Source organism: Pseudorca crassidens, chromosome 1 (assembly GCF_039906515.1).
Source record: "Pseudorca crassidens isolate mPseCra1 chromosome 1, mPseCra1.hap1, whole genome shotgun sequence".
Classification (NCBI taxonomy): Eukaryota; Metazoa; Chordata; class Mammalia; order Artiodactyla; family Delphinidae; genus Pseudorca; species Pseudorca crassidens.
Window position 1 is genome coordinate 111,689,863 of NC_090296.1, and position 17,855 is coordinate 111,707,717.

The window sequence follows — 17,855 nt, forward strand, 5'->3', positions numbered from 1 at the left end:
GATTGCAGGGGGTAGGGCTCTGACCCAGCACATCCCAACGCGTACCCAGCTGCTGCTCCAGCCACCCGGGAGGAGCACTCAGGGGCAGGGCTGTCTCCATCCTGGCTGCCAGACGGTCCTCCTGTCTGCAGGGGGCCATCCGGGAGGTTAGCCTGGTGAGTCAGTGTGGAGAGGGGATGGGGCTCGAGTTCTCTTTCCGTGTGCTTCTAGAAGTCCTATCATGTGTTCCTGGAAGCGAGAGGCCCGCAGAGTAGGATGACTCAGCGGCATCTATGTGAAAAGTAGCTGAGGTCTGCCCCCTGGGAAAACCAGCATGTGGCCTTGGGTTGGACTTGCCCCATTTGATGCAGCCTGTATTGTTTGGAAACCATCCTTCCCTCCCCCGCTACCCCCGGCACCTATGCCAGGCTCTCTGTTTACTTGTGTGACTCCAAGCACAAGTGCCAGCTGCCAGCCTGGACCTGTTTGCCTCCTTCACTGGCCCCCACTGACCTGACTCCACATCACGTGTGCTCATTTCACTAATAAAAAACCAGGTTTGCCTCTGTGCTCGCCCGCATGCATGCCATGCATCTTTAGACTCTGCCCTTTGCTTCCTCAGCAAAGAGCTGCTCTAACTGTACGCAGGAGGGACAGAGGGCTGGCCAGCGCTAATGGTCAGGAAGAAGTGCTTCTGGACTGGTCGGTACGGCTGGACAGAAAGGCCCTCCCTTGGGGAGCACCATGTCATGCCTAAGTGGCAGTAAGATTTTCCTCCTACACCTTCTTGACACCGTGTCTCTCTGTTCTCCGTAACTTCCTCGCCCTGCCTAGGGGCGCTGTCCCGCAGACGAAGGGAGCCCTGGGGAGACGTGACTTGTGTCTCCACTCCACCTGGGAAGCCAGTAGAAGAGGTGTGGGGCAAGTTACCTCTGACTCAGGCTAGAAGGGTCTTGGGAACCATCTGGTCAGAGGTTCTCTAACAGAGTGCCTAAGAATCACCTGAAATAGACAGGTTTTTCAGGTTCCCTCCCTCCCCCAGATCCAGGCTGCGGCTCAGAAATCTGTATATCTGGAAGGCATTCCAGGTGATTCTGATGCAGGTGAGCCCAAGCCATAGCTTGAGGAACACTGATCTGGATAACCCCTTCCCCAGGTCACAGATGGGGAGAAAGCAAGACCCCGAGGGCTCACGTGCTTCCTCCAGACCATATGGAATAAGGTCCAGAACTTGAGTCCCACCTTCGTTCCGTGCCTACACTGCTCCTGTCTCCTCCCACACACTGAACCTGCCCAAGGGGCCCTGATCCCCAGACTGCACGAATTCCTCCTTTGTCAGGTCTCTTGCCCTACCCTTCCCTCTTACTGCCGCCACTGTAAACTGGATGTTAAGATACAGAATGGGGTTTCTTCAAAGGCCAAACACCTTCCGGCCTCCCTCCCATCCTTCCTCTTCCACCACCTACCACCCCCTACTCTCCTTAAAATGCAAATTACCCCCTGCCCCGCCCCTCCATCCATTGGACAAAGTGGGAAGAGCCTGGCCTCCCCCTCCATGCTGCCCCTGATTCTTTTTTTAATTTAGAACAATATTTATTAATGAAATATATTCACCTTAGAGAAGTCCATACAACACTCTCAATAGAATAGAATACTGTTGACACAATGCAATCGTTATAGCTTTAACAACATGTTACCAAAAGATGGACATACATGAAGCTTTTATTTGTGGTAGTGAGGGAAATAACATTCAACTCCAAAAAATAACGATGAGATACACAGGCGTCGAATTGCCTTCTCATATTAAGAAAACGTGTAGACACAAAACTATTATTATTTTTGAGAGAAGTAAAAATCTATTCCAAGAAAACAATGTATCTTGATAATAATAGTCATAGTCTACTTTTATTGGGTGCTTGCTGTAGAACAAGTATCAATACTGTGCCAGCCCATTTCACATGGATCTCACCATTCGATCCTCACAGTAACCCTGTGGTTGGTACCATTAGTAGAAAGTCTAACATAGGCCTTTAGAACAGCAACAATGCCTTCCTGTTGCACAATGTTAGTGTTTTGGGGGGAAAAAAAAGGCCTGCTGTGTCTCATGTTTTTCTCTCTGTATTTTGGGATAATTTAAAGTATTAGCTAAATGTTGTTGAAAAACATTTTTTTTAGTATTTTGTTTTATTTTGCATGTTTTGGTAAGGCAATCACAGGATAAACATTCAAACTTTACGGACAGTGAAAAGTAACTCTTCCCTCCCAGAGCTGACCCCTAGTCCCTCAGTACTCCTTTCCAGGGGCCATTACTGTTTCGGTTTCTCCTGAATCCTTCTAGAAAAATTCCGTGCAAACACAAAGTTACAGTGTACACACATGGTGCCACGTATACAGACTATACCTGGCTTTTTTCATTTGACCACCTAGCTTGGAGATGGGAGATGGGCCAGCGTCCTTACTTACAGACCTGCTGCAGTCTTTTAATACGTGACCCAACCTATCTTTCTGACCTTAGATTCCATCCCTCCCCTGTAACGACTTCTCTACATGTTTTCCCTCAAATGCCGTCTTGCTCGTTCTTGCCTCCATTCATGTGATACCATCATCAACTTGGCCAATAGCACTTCCTTCCCATCGTACTGAATCCTCCCCATCCTCCAAGGTCCGGTTGAAAACCCTCTTCCTCCAGGAAGCCTTCCTTGACCATCTAGCCCTAGCACTCTCGTCCTCCTCTGAACCATCAGAGTGCTGAATCGTTTACTTGTTATCTGCTATTATTACCTATTATATTCTGCTTGGAATTGTGAGCTTTAAGTAATTCCCATCTACAGACCACAGCCTATGCTTCTAATTACCCACCCACTTAGCAACGTGCCTTGCCCATAATAAGTACGTAAGGGATGTTAGTAGCAGTGGAGCCATGCAATGCTAGAGCCAAAGAGACCTTGGCCTGGAGGTAGCTGGTTGATTAGCTCAGGGACTTTTCTCTGCCTCTCGGGCTAACAAACATCCAAAGGCTAACTAGCAAATCCAAATCAGATCTTTCTCTGGATTCTGCTTCCTCTGTAGTAATCAACTTCCCTGCCTGTCACCACCCCTCCTGTGCCAGTGAGGCCAGTTCCACCCTCCTGCTCCCCATAACAATGTCTCTTGCACATCCCTCGTTACTCAGTCCCAAACAAGTCATTATTAACATTCCTGCGCTTGCCAGTGGACCCTAGAGCTTGACCCCCATCCCCGCTCCAGCTGATGACCAAATTTCCCATTCATTGCAATACATGAGCTAAGCCGATTTCAAGCTGCTTATCTCGAAACCTCTTTGCACACTTGATGTCCCTGTCTCTCCATTTAAGACAAGCATTCCTCTTTCACTAAGGACTGACCATCACTGCTTGGTCCACTGCTTGCTTACAAACACGGCAACGAGAAGTTAATTCTAGACACACTGGCAGCTTAAGTTCTCGGGCCTGAGCCTAACTTTCAGAAAGGAGCCCTTTATTCTTTGTTTACTGTAGAATAAATGTCCTCCAGAGGAGAAGGGCACTCTCCTGCCTAGGGCCCTTGCAGTCTGAAGGTAACCTGGGCATCCTCACCTGGGTGGTTTGCAGGAATCTGAAAGCCTTACACTGTGACTCGCAGTTCAAATGCACAAAGCAGGCTCAGCTCCTTGGAGAAAGAGCTGTCTGAGACCCGTGTGGAGCAAGTCTTTAGAGAGGACGTTGTGCCCTCTTTTAACAATACCAGAACTGCTCTCCCCAACCCCCCCAAATAACCTCTACAGATCAAGAAGTTTCTGACTTTCTCATTAAATAGTCATCTCCTCAAAAAAGTATTTAAGATCTCTACTTACCTATATAGGTCCACTTGGATCCTGCAAAGAAGAAAAAGAAAAAAAGCGAGTAAGTACAACTGAGCTTGAACAAGTTAGAGAAAACATGGCAGATTTTATTTTTAAATGGGTGAAATTAAAAGGAGGTGGATGCCCAGAACTTCAGACTTTTTCAACATGGAGAAAAGGGAATCCTTATGCACTGCTGGTGGGAATGTAAATTGGTGCAGCCACTATGGAAAACAGTATTGATCTATAGGTTGCTCAAAAAAATTAAGAACAGAACTGCCATATGGTCCAGCAATTCCACTCCTGGATATTTATCCAAAGAAAACAAAACACTAATTAGGAAAGATATATGCACCCCTATGTTGATTGCAGCATTATTTACAATAGTCAAGATATGGAAGCAACCCAAGTGACCATTAATAGGTGAACAGATAAAGAACTGAGATATATATATATATATATTCCATAGATATATATATGGAATATTACCCCGCCATAAAAAAGAATTAAATCTTGCCATTTGTGACAACCTGGCTGGACCTAGAGAGTATTATGCTAAGTGAAATAAGTAGAGAAAGACAAATACTGTATGATTTCACGTATATGTGGAATCTAAAAATCCAACCAAATGAGCAAACATAACAAAAGAAACAGAGATACAGAGAATAGGTGGTTTCCAGAGGAGAGGTGCATGGAGGGAGGATAGAAATAGGTGATGGAGAGTAAGAGGTACAAGCTTCCAGTTGCAAAATAAATGAGTCACTGATATGAAATGTACAGTGTGGGGAATATAGCCAATAACTAATATCCTTGGATGGTGACATTTTAATTGTATAGGAAAAAATCACTATGTTGTATAATAGGAGCTAACATAGTGTTGTAGGTCAATATACTTCAAAAACAAACAAACTTACTCATAGAAAAAGAGATCTTATTTGTGGCTACCAGAGGCAGTGGGTGAGGGCAGGGGGAGTTGGATGAAGATGACCAAAAGGTACTAACTTCCAGTCATAAATAAGTACTAGGGATGTGATGTACAACATGCTAAATATAATTAACACGGCTGGACGTTACATATGAAAATGTTAAGAGAGTCCTAAGAGGGGCTTCCCTTGTGGCGCAGTGGTTGAGAGTCCGCCTGCCGATGCAGGGGACACGGGTTCGTGCCCCGGTCCGGGAAGATCCCACATGCCGTGGAGCGGCTGGGCCCGTGAGCCATGGCCGCCGAGCCTGGGCGTCCGGAGCCTGTGCTCCGCAGCGGGAGAGGCCGCAACAGTGAGAGGCCCGCGTACCACAAAAAAAAAAAAAAGAGAGAGTCCTAAGAGTTCTCATCAGAAGGAAAATTTTTTTTTCTATTTAATTTTGTACCTATATGAGATGATGGGTGTTCACTAAACTTATTGTGATAATCATTTCATGATATATGTAAGTCACATCATTATACTGTACATATTAAATTTATACAGTGCTGTGTGTCAAGTATATCTCAATGAAACTGTAAGAAAAAAATTCTTTTTAATTAGAAAAAAAAAAAACCTTTTTCAGAGTCTGTGTCAGAACAACTGCTTCTCAGAGCAGCTGTGCTCCCAGGGGAGACAAAGCACAAGGCAGTGATTTTTTGCAGGGGCCCAGGGGTTAGGGAGGGCGCTGCTTGAACGGAAGCCTCCCGTATATCTTAGAGAAGCCAAATTTCATCACCTGAATGGGTAATAAAGTCACAAGGCTCAAAACTCAAAAGCCACCAAGAGGTACACAGTGAAAGTGATTCCTGCCACCCGAACTCCCTGCTTCATTAGACTTCATTTCACCAGCTGATGGGAACACTTGCACCGTGTGACTGCACACACAGGTCTCTGTATTCTGTCCCCCCCGCCTTTTTGCATTGCATCTTGCTTTTTCCCACTTAACAACACAGCCTGGAGAAGAGTTCACCTCAGTACATAAAGAGGAGAAAACTAATCCCCAAAGGAAAGTTTTTCTTTGAGGAAGCTGCCACCCTCATCTGAGTTAGAATTCCAGGGGCAGTGGCAATGTGGAGGAGAGGTCCTGCCAAGAATATAATGAAAGTCACCTATCACTTCCCACTCCACACCCTTCACTCATAAAAGTCCTTTGTGCTGACAGCAAAACATAGTTTTAAAAAGTCATTGCATAGTACACCTGAAACTAACACAACATTGTTTAATCAACTATGCTCCAATATAAAATAAAAATTTTTTTAAAAGTCGTTGCATAAATAACCAACAAGGACCTACTGTATAGCACAGGGAACTATATGCACGGAACTATCTTGTAATAACCTATAAGGGAAAAGAATCTGAAAAAGAATATATAGATATATGTATAACTGAATCACTTTGCTGTATACCTGAAACTGACAATATTGTACATTAACTATACTTCAGTTTTTAAAAAGTCGTTGCAGAGCTGTGCTCTCATTACCCTGCTGGCACACCTCCCTCTTCATCTCCAGGAGGAGCCTGAGACCCCAAACTGAGACTCAGGGTGTCTCGGGACACATCACAACGAGGGGACTGTTCAACTCCTATGTCCCTCTCTCCCAGCTTCTCCCAGTGCCTCTGAGATTCTCGGCCCACCAGGGTACTGATGCAAGAGGAAGACTCACATCTCCTTTCTCTCTTGGGAATGATTTGCAGTAAAACTTACCTGACCAACCATCTGGTAGTCACTTATCACAACTGGGCATTTCCTACTCAAGCCAATGGTGGTTTTGAAAAGCGAAAAGAGGATTTTGTTTGTTTTTTCTTTGTAAGCTGGTTTAATGTCCTATTTGTTTTGTTGTTCTGTTTCATTTCTTTGCCTCGGTCTTTTTAATTTTCAAATTCAATTGGCAATTTTTCAAATTACACTTGTACATGGTTTAAAGAGTCAGATGGTTCTATAAGGCTTTTAATAAAAATATTGGTCCCCCGACATTCCCTAGTCACTTTCCTGCTCCCTATGGCAACCACTGTGAATTCTTTTAAAATGATTCTCTTGGCATTATCTCATCTCTATAAAACATGCCCATGTTGTGCCTTCATGATTTGCTTTGGTTTAGGCATTATTTGTTGACATCCCACTTTGGAAGAGATGGATTGAGGGCTCTTTCACATACCTGCAACCCGACACCTCGTTTTATAGATGAGAAAATGAAAGTCCACAAGGAGAAGCGGAAGATCAGTGCCTGCTAAGAAGCATATCTCCACATTTCCCATCACTTCCCACGAACTTAGAGAATCTTTGAGTCTCCTTCCCAATCTTTGGGGTAGAGGGGGGAGTCCAGACCCCTTAGAGTATTTGATCAGTACTATGGACCTTTCCTCACTAAAAATGCCCACTAACACAACATTGTAACGCAACCATACGCCAATAAAAATTTTTAAAATGCCCGTAAGCTTGGACACAAAATTTCATGTACAGTTAACTTAAGGAGGTCCATAGAACCATGTTAGGTGTTTTTTTGTTTGTTTTGTTTACTGTAAGCTTCTTTGCCATAAACATCTTCGCTGCTGCATAATTAATTGGCATTAAGACAATTTTTCTGTGGAAGATCAAATAACTAGTTGAAAGTTTTGGTTTGACAGTTTGGTTTCCACTGGTTGAAGTGCATTAGCGTTTCTTGCAGTCAGTGCAGTGATGTTATTGATGTCTTTATCCAGCTGACCGATGACGATCATTTGCCCCAAGAGTTGGTTTCTCATTTTGAAACACACTACATTGGAGGAGAAAGAGGCAGAAGGCCTCGAAGGTGCAGAGTTGAGCCAACATTTCCCACAGAACTTTGAAACATCTGTCACTAGAGATGTGACAAGATGCCAAGAATACACCACAGGGTAGAGGCTTTCACAGTGCAACACAAAGCTCAGGTACAAACATGCATCCCTGTATTCGGAAACTGATACCTCTCTCAATGAAGGAAGAAATGTTAGCGAGAACGAAAAAGTGCACTGCCGAATGAGGAGATGAATCAACAAACCAAAAAGAAAAAGAAAGAAAGAAAGAAAAAGGTATAAAATACTATGAATGAAAGACTTGGAAGACAAATACTTAGGTACAACCCACAAAATAAAATCAGTTATTTGCACAGTAGTGCCATGAATCTACACACGTTTTAAATGTATTCAAATATTTTGTATTTTGCAATAAAGTCTTTTAAATTGTTAATTATTTATGTTTCACTGTGTCCTTTTTTAAAAAAATTTTTATTGGAGTTTAGTTGATTTACAATGTGTTAGTTTCCGGTGTACAGCAAAGTGAATCAGTTATACATACACATATGCACTCTTTTTTAGATTCTTTTCCCGTATAGTTCATTACAGAGTATTGAATAGAGTTCCCTTTGCTATACAGCAGGTCCTTATTAGTCATCTATTTTATATATAGTAGTGTGTATTATGTTAATCGCAATCTCCCAATTTTTCCCTCCCCTCTCCTTTACCCCCAGTAACCATAAGTTTGTTTTCTACATCTGTGACTCTGTTTCTGTTCATTATGTCCCTCTTGATATCCCTCTTTTACTTTTATTTTATTTTCTACAGCAAAATTGCCTTATGGGTCAATTAGTTACGCAGCGAAAGTGCTTGCGGCAAAGATGCTTACAGGCGAAAGTACACAGGGCCCCACAGACCCCCTGAAACTTGCTATGGACCGGATGGGAGTTAACAGTCCCCAGATTAACCTCCTCTGAATTAGCAATTGGATGAAGACATCCAGAACTGTGGGGAACCCAAACTTGTATGTGACCCCCAAGTTTACTGCTAGCCTTTTACTGAAACAGTAGTGAAAAGGAACAAAACAGCCTGGCTTTGGAACCAAGCTACAGAAGACTTCAAACCTCTTTTCCGAACATTTCCCCTCAGCGTTCTGTTTGAGGGCTTCTGTTAAAATAGAATCATGGATTTCAGAGGCAAAGGAAGCCAGGTGATTGCCACTTAGCCAGGCAGAGCACTTGGAGGCCCAGATTGTGAAACCCCACAAAGAACGGGGAAGTTTGTCCTCACTGCTTCCCTGAGAGACATAGGCCACTCGGTGATCCTGGAGGCCACCAGGAAAAACATCTGCTACCTCTGAGCAGTCCTGCCTTGGCCAGAAATTTTAATTGCACCTGCACCAAAATCAAATCATGGCCTTAATAACCTGCATCTTCTGCTACTTTCCCCAAAGCTTGCTAAGCTGCGGTTTCCATGTTGTTGCAGCTCTCATCCTCAGATGAGGTATCAGCATAATACTCTGGTAGGCTCAGGGCCCAGTGTGATCGAGTGCATCAGGGAGTGTAAGTGCTCAGGTGGTGACACAGGACTGGGGAGTTGTTCTTAAAAAGCAGCAGCATCAGAGCAATCTTTCCTGCCCTCCTTTCTCTGAGCGAACCTGCTTGGCCCTCAGGACTTGGTGCTTTGGGTATCAAGGGCTGTGCCTGGAGGGGCTCAGAAGCTGGAGTCTGGGGAGGAGAAGCACGGTAAAATGAAGAGGAGGGTGGGCTGAGTCAGGGGTTCTCATTGGATGAAGGTCAGGGCCCAGCCTGGTTCATTCAGTTCAGCCAGAACTGAAGGCAGGAAGATTTTATAAAGGAAGTGTGCCCCTTTGCTTTTTGGAAATGTCCCCTCCTGGTTTCCCACCTTTAGCTTTAGGGGCAAGGGTCTTCACAGAATTAAACTGACCCCACAGGCAGGCCAGGCAAAGGCCCCTGCGGTTACACCTCAGTAGCTTCCCGAGAGCACTGTTCCCTTTCCAAGAAGGTTATCTGTTCCATCCGGAGCCTTGGGAGGCCCGGCTGGATGCCTGTTAGAACCTGCAGACCCAGCTTATACTGGGCAAGGAGAATGTCCTGGGTGCCTTCGGAGAAAATGATGTTTACAGAGATTCGGGTCAGGGGTTCAGGGCCCTGCCTGCTTCCTGTCTTGGGTGCTAGAACCCACATCCACGCAGCCCAAGGCTGCCCAGCTCTTCACACCAGGCTCAGGCAAAGCAGGCTCTGCAGAGTTCATTGAAATGTTCCCCTCCAGCAGCTGAGAATTCCTAGGTTATGTCTGGAAGATGCAAGGCTTCACCTTACTATGCCCCTTCCCTCCCTAACCCTGATGTTCCCCAGTGCCAACAGCTGGGAGTTTAAGTGCCCCAGGCGGAGGGCGGACCACACTCTCCCCCTGTTGCCCAGCTTAACCCCGCTCCACCCTGAAACCTTGGGTTTAATACTGACACTTTACACCTCAGCGAGTTTTGCTTTGACCTTGTCCCTGGAGACAATTAAAAAGCCAAGAAACCTGCCTGAGGCATAACAGAATTTTAAAAGCTGTGTTCTTAGAATCAAGGGGTAAGCAGGCTGCCTCCTCAGTGTGGGGTGAAAGTAAATTTTTTACTGAAAACTTTCCCCAGCCCGACTGGGAGAAGGGGGAAGGGAGAAGAGCGCCGGGGAGAGGAGGGTATGGGAGGTCAGAGAAGCAGAGGGGGGAGGATGAGCTGCCCCCAGGGTGAGGGGAGTAACAGGCTTTCAGGAAAGAGGGCCGGTAAAGGGCTTCTCTCTCATCCTGGAGCAGCTTGGAGCTCTTTCAAGTCAATCAAACTTTGGGTCTCAGGGCAGCTTTCTTCAGAGGGGAATCTGTGTCAAAGTTTGCAGTTTTATAAATTAATTTCCACTTTTCTGTAACTGCTTTCTTCCACCCACCTTCTGCCCCACCAGATGAGGAAGATACTACCCAGCCTTTCATGCCAGCTGGTGGACTCGAACTGAATTAAGAAGAATGGCAAAGCTGCTGACAGCCAGGCTCCACCCCCACCCCCCCCCCCCCCCCCGCCTCCCCTTGCCCTGCCCCATGGGCACCGTGACCTCTGAGGGGAGGGGGCTCCAGCTTCCATGCCGCTGAGCGGGACCAATTTCCCACTGCCACCACCCAGCCAGGGAGGGTGGATTGTCCGCCATTCTAGTCACTTTGGGCCCTTCTGTAAGTGTTTCAACCAAGCGTGGGTCCAGGAATGGTCACAGCTACAGATGTCCGTACAACTTGGGACAAACTGTCAAGGGCAGGAGCCACCATCCGTTACTCGGGAAGTTTCCATAAGTCACCCTCTACTCCCCCAGAAAAGCGCTCACCCAGCTGTGGAGAGGCAGGCAAAAGCCCTGACCTTGGCTGCTCTCTGCAACTCACTGCCCAGACCTAAGCCTACCGATGAGGCCCCTCCATCTCCTTCTGCTACTGGCTGGGCACCACCAGCCTCCAGCCCTTCAGGGTTCAAAGCCCTAATTACACTCAGAAATAAGCTGTGTGTGCTCGTCTGAGGGCACGCACACACACACGCGTACCAGAAGTAGAGCCCTTCTGGAGAAAAATAATGATTAAGGATGGGAGGCATCATTCCTTTGACTTGGAGGTGAAACAGTGGTAAAGAGCCTCTCATCCAAAGAAAAGCACCCACCACTGAGCAAACCCTCCCTGGTAAAGAGGCTGCCCAGAACACCCCGGTCACTCCACCATGTGCACGTGCATCGAGGCACAATATTTGAAATCCCGGTTCTGTTTCTCCTCCCCGGTTAGCAAATTCCCAAACCACCTCTTCAGAGCGGGAGTGCTCCGAGAACACACAAACATATTTTAATGCGAAGACGACGTGTGCCCTGGCAACCGGAGCCGATCCTGCATTCCACAGGAAAACGAAGCATCCTTTGTAAAAATGTGCTATTTTGAGACCATGCAGGTCCTTCCCCGCTCCCCCCAGATGATTTTTATCATTAACGAGCCCCGTGGAAATCCTTCTGCCCAGGTGTGGCTGATCGCTCGGGATTGTTAGGAAAGAAGAAACTTTACCGTTGTGTGGGGTTGGGTTAGAAGGCTGTTCCTTTAAGACCACGAGTAGGAGGACGGCAGCCGCGTGCAGGCTGCGGAGGGGCATCTTCTGGCGGCTGCTCGGGACAGGAGGCGGGCGCGGGCTGCCGGCAGCTGGGCTTCTCTCTCTCTGGCTCCGGCGCTGGGGCCGGCGGGGCGCGCACCGGGAGCTCGTGCTTGCAGCCGGGGCGCCAAGGGCGAGCACGTCAGTTCTTTGGGCTCCCGGCTCCCCGCGGGCTGCTTTTATGGAGAGACTCAGTCCTAAACGCATGATGTCACCGGGTGGAGGGTGGCGGGAGAACGCCCTGCCTAGGGGAGGTCTGGCGCCCCAGTTCCAAGGTGAGTTGTAACCCTGACTTCAGCAGCTTTCCGCGGGACAGCGGCTCGGGCGCTCCCCGGAGCCGGGGCTGACCTGGGAACCCACTTCTCCGTGGGAGCCGCGGGCAGGCGTGGGGGAGATCCGCCTGCCTTGGCCCGGTCGGGAGGGGGTGCGTCTAGGGACTCGCTTCAGTGGCCACGCCCTTGGTCTGTCATTGCCCTTACTGAGAAGCCCCCTTAGTACAATGCCATCTGGGCAGGAGCCTCCTCTGGGCCCCAATCGTGTGCCTGCCTGGACTGGGCACACTTTAGGGACTGGACGACACAGGTGGGGTTTGGTGAGGGCTGCATTCAAATTACGAATTTCTGTGGACGGTACAGTGGGTCCTGATAAGGTCTTACCTTTGAAATTTAGACGCCAAGAAATTAACAGGTAAATATCACAGTGGGGATACAGTGTGAAATAGAAGCAGATATACAGATAAATAGACTAAACAGCTTTACTAAGCAATTAGACTTTGCTCTCATAACAGGTAAGTAGGCAAGGCTCATACTAGTTCATAATATCAATAGTTCTTTAGGAAGCTGGGAGGGGGGCGTCCCTTCTCTGGGGTAGCCGTGAAAGAAAGGGACTTAACGTTATTTACTGAGGACCTACTCAGTGTAAGGCTCTGTACCAGGTGTTTTGCATCTTGGCTTAGATCGGTGTCTGAGTTCTGTTTTCAGTGCAGATTGTCATCACCTGTTGCTCGTTTCTGCCCACTTTCCTCACGTGTCTGTATTCTTTTAAATATATGCATACATCTAGTCATATACTTGCGGTTCTGACCCTCTTCGTATTTAGTCCATGTTCAGTTGTTAAGTCAAAGGTCTTACTAACTTGCTGCCCCCAATGCTCACTAAACCTTCTTGCTGCTGTTACTGCCGCACGCTGTTCCCACCACTACCCTTGTCATTTGTGCTTCTGGCTTCCCTGGGTCCTCTGAACGTGTCTGCCCTGCTCCCCATGCTGGGCTCTGTCTCCTTCCTGCTCTGTGACCCTGCCTATTCTCTTGGCTCCCTGCTGCCTACAGATATGGCTCAGATCACATGGTCTGCTGAAGGGTGCCCACCCCCAGCCCTGGTATATGACCTTTGGTTTTGTTACCTGGACCAGCCTGCCTTCTCTTGACCACAGCGGCCTGACCAGCCCACACCTCTCTGGTCTCTGCTGATCCTCAGCCTAAGTGGACTCTCAGGCTGGCCTCAGTGACCAGAGAAGCTGCTTGTCCGTGGTAGTTTCGGAGGGATAGAGCAGCTTGTCTGCTGAAAGTCTCCAGGAAGCACATGCCACCCACATTTCAAGGGGTGCTACTGTGCTGTCCCTATCCTCTCAGCTATCGTTTGGGTTAATAAAGGGCTTTGAAGTCTTTTTAAGGAAGTAGTTACAAAGACAATCTTGTTACAAGTGCTTTCAGAGGATGGTAGACTTAAGGAGGACCTTTTCTGCCTGTAACTCTTGATCAAGAGCCACACCTCCGGGTGGTGAGTGAGCATTTCACTGTGGTTCTTGAAACATTCACGTCTCTGATTTGTCATCAAGGTCTTTAGAAATGTACTAGAGGAACACAGCGGTTGGGGAGGAGCTACTGCAGGTTCAGAAATGCACACCGTGGAGGTGAAATCACTCACCCCACATTTCACCACTGGTTCAAGGGAAACTGGGCTGGGCACACATTCTGTTACTCCCACTCTGTTCTGTCTGGCTAAACAGTAAGTCCAGTTTCTCCTCGAGCATGAACCTCTAAGCGTTCCCCAACGATTCCCCAGAGACAGAGAAGTCTAAAAAGGGGATGGATTTAATAGAATTTTGTGAACTGGGTTTGATGGAGAGAAAGGAGAGGGTTGGGTTGTTTACTGCATAACTAGATCAAAGACCCGGTTAATTAGTAAAGAATGGATAGCAATTAAAAGAGAATTGAGAATGTAAATGGAGACCCAATTGTCCTAAGTGCTTAAGTTGTTTTCTTCTAGTTTTATTGAGATATGATTGATAACATAGCACTGTATAAGTTTGAGGTGTACAGCATAATGATTTGACTTACACACCTCATGAAATGATTTCCACAGTAAGTTCAGTGAACACCCATTATCTGGTATACATACAAAATAAAAGAAAAAGAAGAAATTGGTTTTCCCTTGTGATGAGAACTCTTAAGATTTGCTACAGCAACTTTCCTGTATAACTTCCAGCGGTGTTAATCGTATTTATCACGTTGTACGTACATCCCTAGTATTTATTTGTCTTATAACTGGAAGTTTGTACCTTTTGACCGCCTGCATCCAATTCCCCCACTGCCCCCACCTCTGATAACCAGAAATCTGATCTCTTTTTCTGTGAGTTTGTCTGTTTGAAGTATAATTGACCTACAAGAGTGATTTTTTTTTTTTGATCCTAGGGTGTCAGAGGGGGGAAAAAATCCCACAGAAATGAATGGAATGACCAAACTTCTAAAACATTGAAGCTGAATACCAAGCCTCCCCGTCCCACTCCCCAGCAAGCAGCACAGACCTCACCCGCTTAAGACCCCAACTCTGGGAACCCTCCCTGCCAGAGGCTTCCTGAGGCCTGTGTAACTGAACATGTTTGGATTTGCCTTGCCATCAGCAGGTGAGGCTGTTGTCAGCTAATAAATAGCTCATTACTCAATGGATTAAGGTAGAAAGTGGACCTTCAGCGTTCAAAAGATGGTACCAGGCCAACAAATGACACGCCCGGATGGAAGGCCCCAGGGAGGAGAGCTTCTCTAAAATGTTGCCATCTGGATCAACTGGAGGGTGAGGCTGATGAGTCAAAGGGCAGAGGAGTGTGGAGGAAAGGAACACCGGATGTGGTGTCAGGAGGTCTCGACGGAAGTGCCTGCCCCACCACTTGCTGGATGGCCTTGACAGTGATGCAGCCTCTCTGAACTTCGGTATCCTCGTCATCTCTAAAATGTAGATTGTCATCCCGGCCGCTGGGGCATTGAGAGAATTGATATATGGCTGGAACGAGATAAGGTGAGTGGAAACTTTTCATTCATTCATTCGCCATCTATGTGCTAGGAACTGTGCTAGGCATAGAGCTTGCTCTTGGAGAGTGTGTAAACACAAAACAATCTCATACATAACCATGTAATTATGATTGTTATAAGCTTGATGGAAGGTTGATGTATAACCAGAAGGGGCGCACTCTGTCCTGGGGCTTTGAGGGAAGAACCCTTACATCTTCAGTGTAAGCGTTAGATTTTATGACTTCCTAAAACCTTTGAAATGCACACCTGATACCAGGCTCTTCTTTCTCAAAGCTGATGCCGTCTGGCAGTATTTGCCCTTTACACAAGCTAATCGTTGGCCTTTCAGGCATAAAGGTTAGAGTATAGAGATTTTTATTTCTTAAGGTAAGAATTAACTCTTCAGATAGTATCACTCAATTGGAAATGCAGCTTTTTTTTTTTTTTTTTTTTTTTTGCGGTACGCGGGCCTCTCACTGCTGTGGCCTCTCCCGTTGCGGAGCGCAGGCTCCGGACGCGCAGGCTCAGCGGCCATGGCTCACGGGCCCAGCCGCTCCGCGGCATGTGGGATCCTCCCGGACCGGGGCACGAACCCATGTCCCCTGCATCGGCAGGCGGACTCCCAACCACTGCACCACCAGGGAAGCCCGGGAATGCAGCTTTTGATGGGGCAAAGGAAAGGGCTGGCGGGAAGAGAACTAACATGTATTGAGTGCCTGCTATTTGCCAGACACTGAACTTGGCACTTTATTTTTACAACAACCTGTGGGGATGAGTGTTACATTTGCCACTTTACGGATGAGGCACCTGAGGCTTGGAAAAGAGAAATACCTTCCTTGCACAGGTTCACGAGGCTTGAGTAGCAGAGACTGAATTGTCAACTAGATAATTCTCTGTCTCCAAGACCCAGGCAAGCTCTTTCCATGGCCACCCTAACAAATGCCTCAAACGGGGACGTTGTGTTTCCGGAGCCCTCTGAGATGTGGATTCTCCAGTTTTCCAGATGCTGTGATTGTTTTTGTTGATCCGGGGCACAGTGTACCACTTCTGGCAATCACATAATGCTCCACGTGGGACATGGCTGTGTCCTTCTCCCAGAGCGCCACGGGGAGGGGGTGCTGAGGGCCCCTGCACTCCGCTCACTGCGCAGAGCATCTGCCCAAATGGGATACGAAGAACCTGACACCACAGAGCTTTGATTTGATATGTTCTCCAGCAAAGGAGAATATGAGCCCAACCACGGAGTTCTTTGTTATATTAATGAGCTCTGCTTTGACTGGTGTGGGGTGGAGGGTGGCGTATGGAGGGAAGGTGGGGGAGAGGGAAGGAAGAAGGAAGGAAAAGACCAAGGGGTTTCCTATGCCTGGGCGGTGACTGAGGGAACCCCTAGGCCAAGACGTGCATGGACCCCTTGATCCCTGTGTGAAAGTCTAGGTCTTTGAAAAAATACAGTCACTTTTGTCTCTTTCTTCACATCTGCTTCTTCACTTCTGCAGCTGTGGCTCAGAGTCATAACCTCTGTGTGAACCCTAGCTACCGTGCTCAGTTTCAGACAGGATCAGGTGGAGGGCAATGTGACCCACAAAAAAGAAGGCCAGACTTGTGGCTCTGCCAGGAACCAGCTCTGGGCCCTTAGCAAGTCTCTGGCCCAGTGTATGCATCAGTTTTCTGATCTGTACGTTGAAATAAGAATGTCTAACCCCACCCGGGGTTGTGAGTGTAGGATGAGACCGTATATGGGAAAGTACTTTGGAAAACAAAAGCACTTGACATACACAAGATGCTCCTGAGAGAGGGCTTGAAACAAAAGAAAGATGTCTTGATCTCAGTCTTGGTTTACTAACTCAAGAAAATGAAATCTGGATTCCAACCAGGGACCGTAAGTTCTTACCCAGCCCCTGCTACCAGTTTCCATGGTAACTTGTGACTCTGGTCTAATTACTTGTCCACGGACTCCAACTGCTTCTTCTGTCGAGTAGGGAATGATGGCTTGTCACCGGGACTTTTATAAAGCCCTCTTCATGATTGATTAAAAATGACAATAAATCAAAATCCTATGCACGGGGAAAGTTAGCATTTTAAGTGAAAATAAACCTGGGTGCCATTATGTGTTATCTCTTTCCAGGTAAATTATTCTGAAAACCATGGTTAGCTGACACCAAGACTGCTTAGGAGATATCATTAGACTATAATAGCTTAAGGTTTCTCATATCCATCTATCCTTTCACACCTGCTGGTTGGATCTACTCTCCTCTAACCTCAGAGGTTTGGTCCAGATCCTGTTCTCCTTGTTCTCAGTCTGAAGCACTGTCCTCTCTCAACCCTGTGTTTTAAACCATAGTGCGGTCACAGACCACATTGCAGCAAGCTCACAGGTGCCAACCTAAAGCAAATAGTCTTCATATCGATTCTGACAACTTCCACCAATGGTTAGGGAGGCCAAATAGTAGAGGGGAAAGAGCTTTGGCATCATATGAAACCGGACTTCGCAACTCAGCTCCACCACTCACTTCCTGTGTGACCTTGAGCAAGTCACCTAACCTCTCTGAGTCTCAGTTTCCTACTTTTTAAAGAGATGAAAGCCAGAGAGTAAGTATACTGCAAAGAGGAGAGGGGAGGAATAAATGTAATGAGCTAGGCATGTGAAGAACTTAGCGCAGTGGCTCATAATGAGCACTATGTAAATGTAGTTCTCTGCTGTAGAAAGGTCTTGATTGGCTGAAGGGGGACTATTTCACCCCATAGTTCCTAGTTCGGGCAACCCCACCAGCCTCCCTGGTTTGAGCAATCACACCAAATTCCGTGAACCCTAAGAAAAGAATGAGTGATTTCCAAGTAACACTGTCCCCCGCAATTCTACACATTGGC

At 47.0% G+C, this 17,855-nt stretch overlaps 3 protein-coding genes across 6 annotated transcripts in view; 2 read left to right on the forward strand and 1 right to left on the reverse strand.

Moving 5' to 3' along the window:
* Window positions 1–7,987, forward strand: part of APH1B (aph-1 homolog B, gamma-secretase subunit) — a 116,335-nt gene extending 108,348 nt beyond the window's left edge. The window contains exon 7 of the mRNA XM_067749702.1: window positions 6,879–7,987. The gene's annotated coding sequence lies outside the window, so the exon portion shown is untranslated. The remainder of the gene's footprint in view (window positions 1–6,878) is intronic.
* CA12 (carbonic anhydrase 12) overlaps window positions 1–12,077 on the reverse strand; it is a 69,165-nt gene extending 57,088 nt beyond the window's left edge. For 2 of the 4 annotated variants that reach the window (XM_067749681.1, XM_067749664.1), the window contains exons 1-2: window positions 11,620–12,077; window positions 3,830–3,850 (exon numbers count right to left, since the gene is read on the reverse strand). In XM_067749681.1, coding sequence (XP_067605782.1) covers window positions 3,830–3,850; window positions 11,620–11,908 — 310 coding nt within the window. In that variant the 5' untranslated portion in view covers window positions 11,909–12,077. The remainder of the gene's footprint in view (window positions 1–3,829; window positions 3,851–11,619) is intronic. The other 2 variants (XM_067749673.1, XM_067749657.1) reach the window with 2 other exon arrangements.
* Window positions 12,078–14,413: 2,336 nt separating this feature from the next.
* Window positions 14,414–17,855, forward strand: part of USP3 (ubiquitin specific peptidase 3) — a 214,180-nt gene continuing 210,738 nt past the window's right edge. The window contains exon 1 of the mRNA XM_067749616.1: window positions 14,414–14,994. The gene's annotated coding sequence lies outside the window, so the exon portion shown is untranslated. The remainder of the gene's footprint in view (window positions 14,995–17,855) is intronic.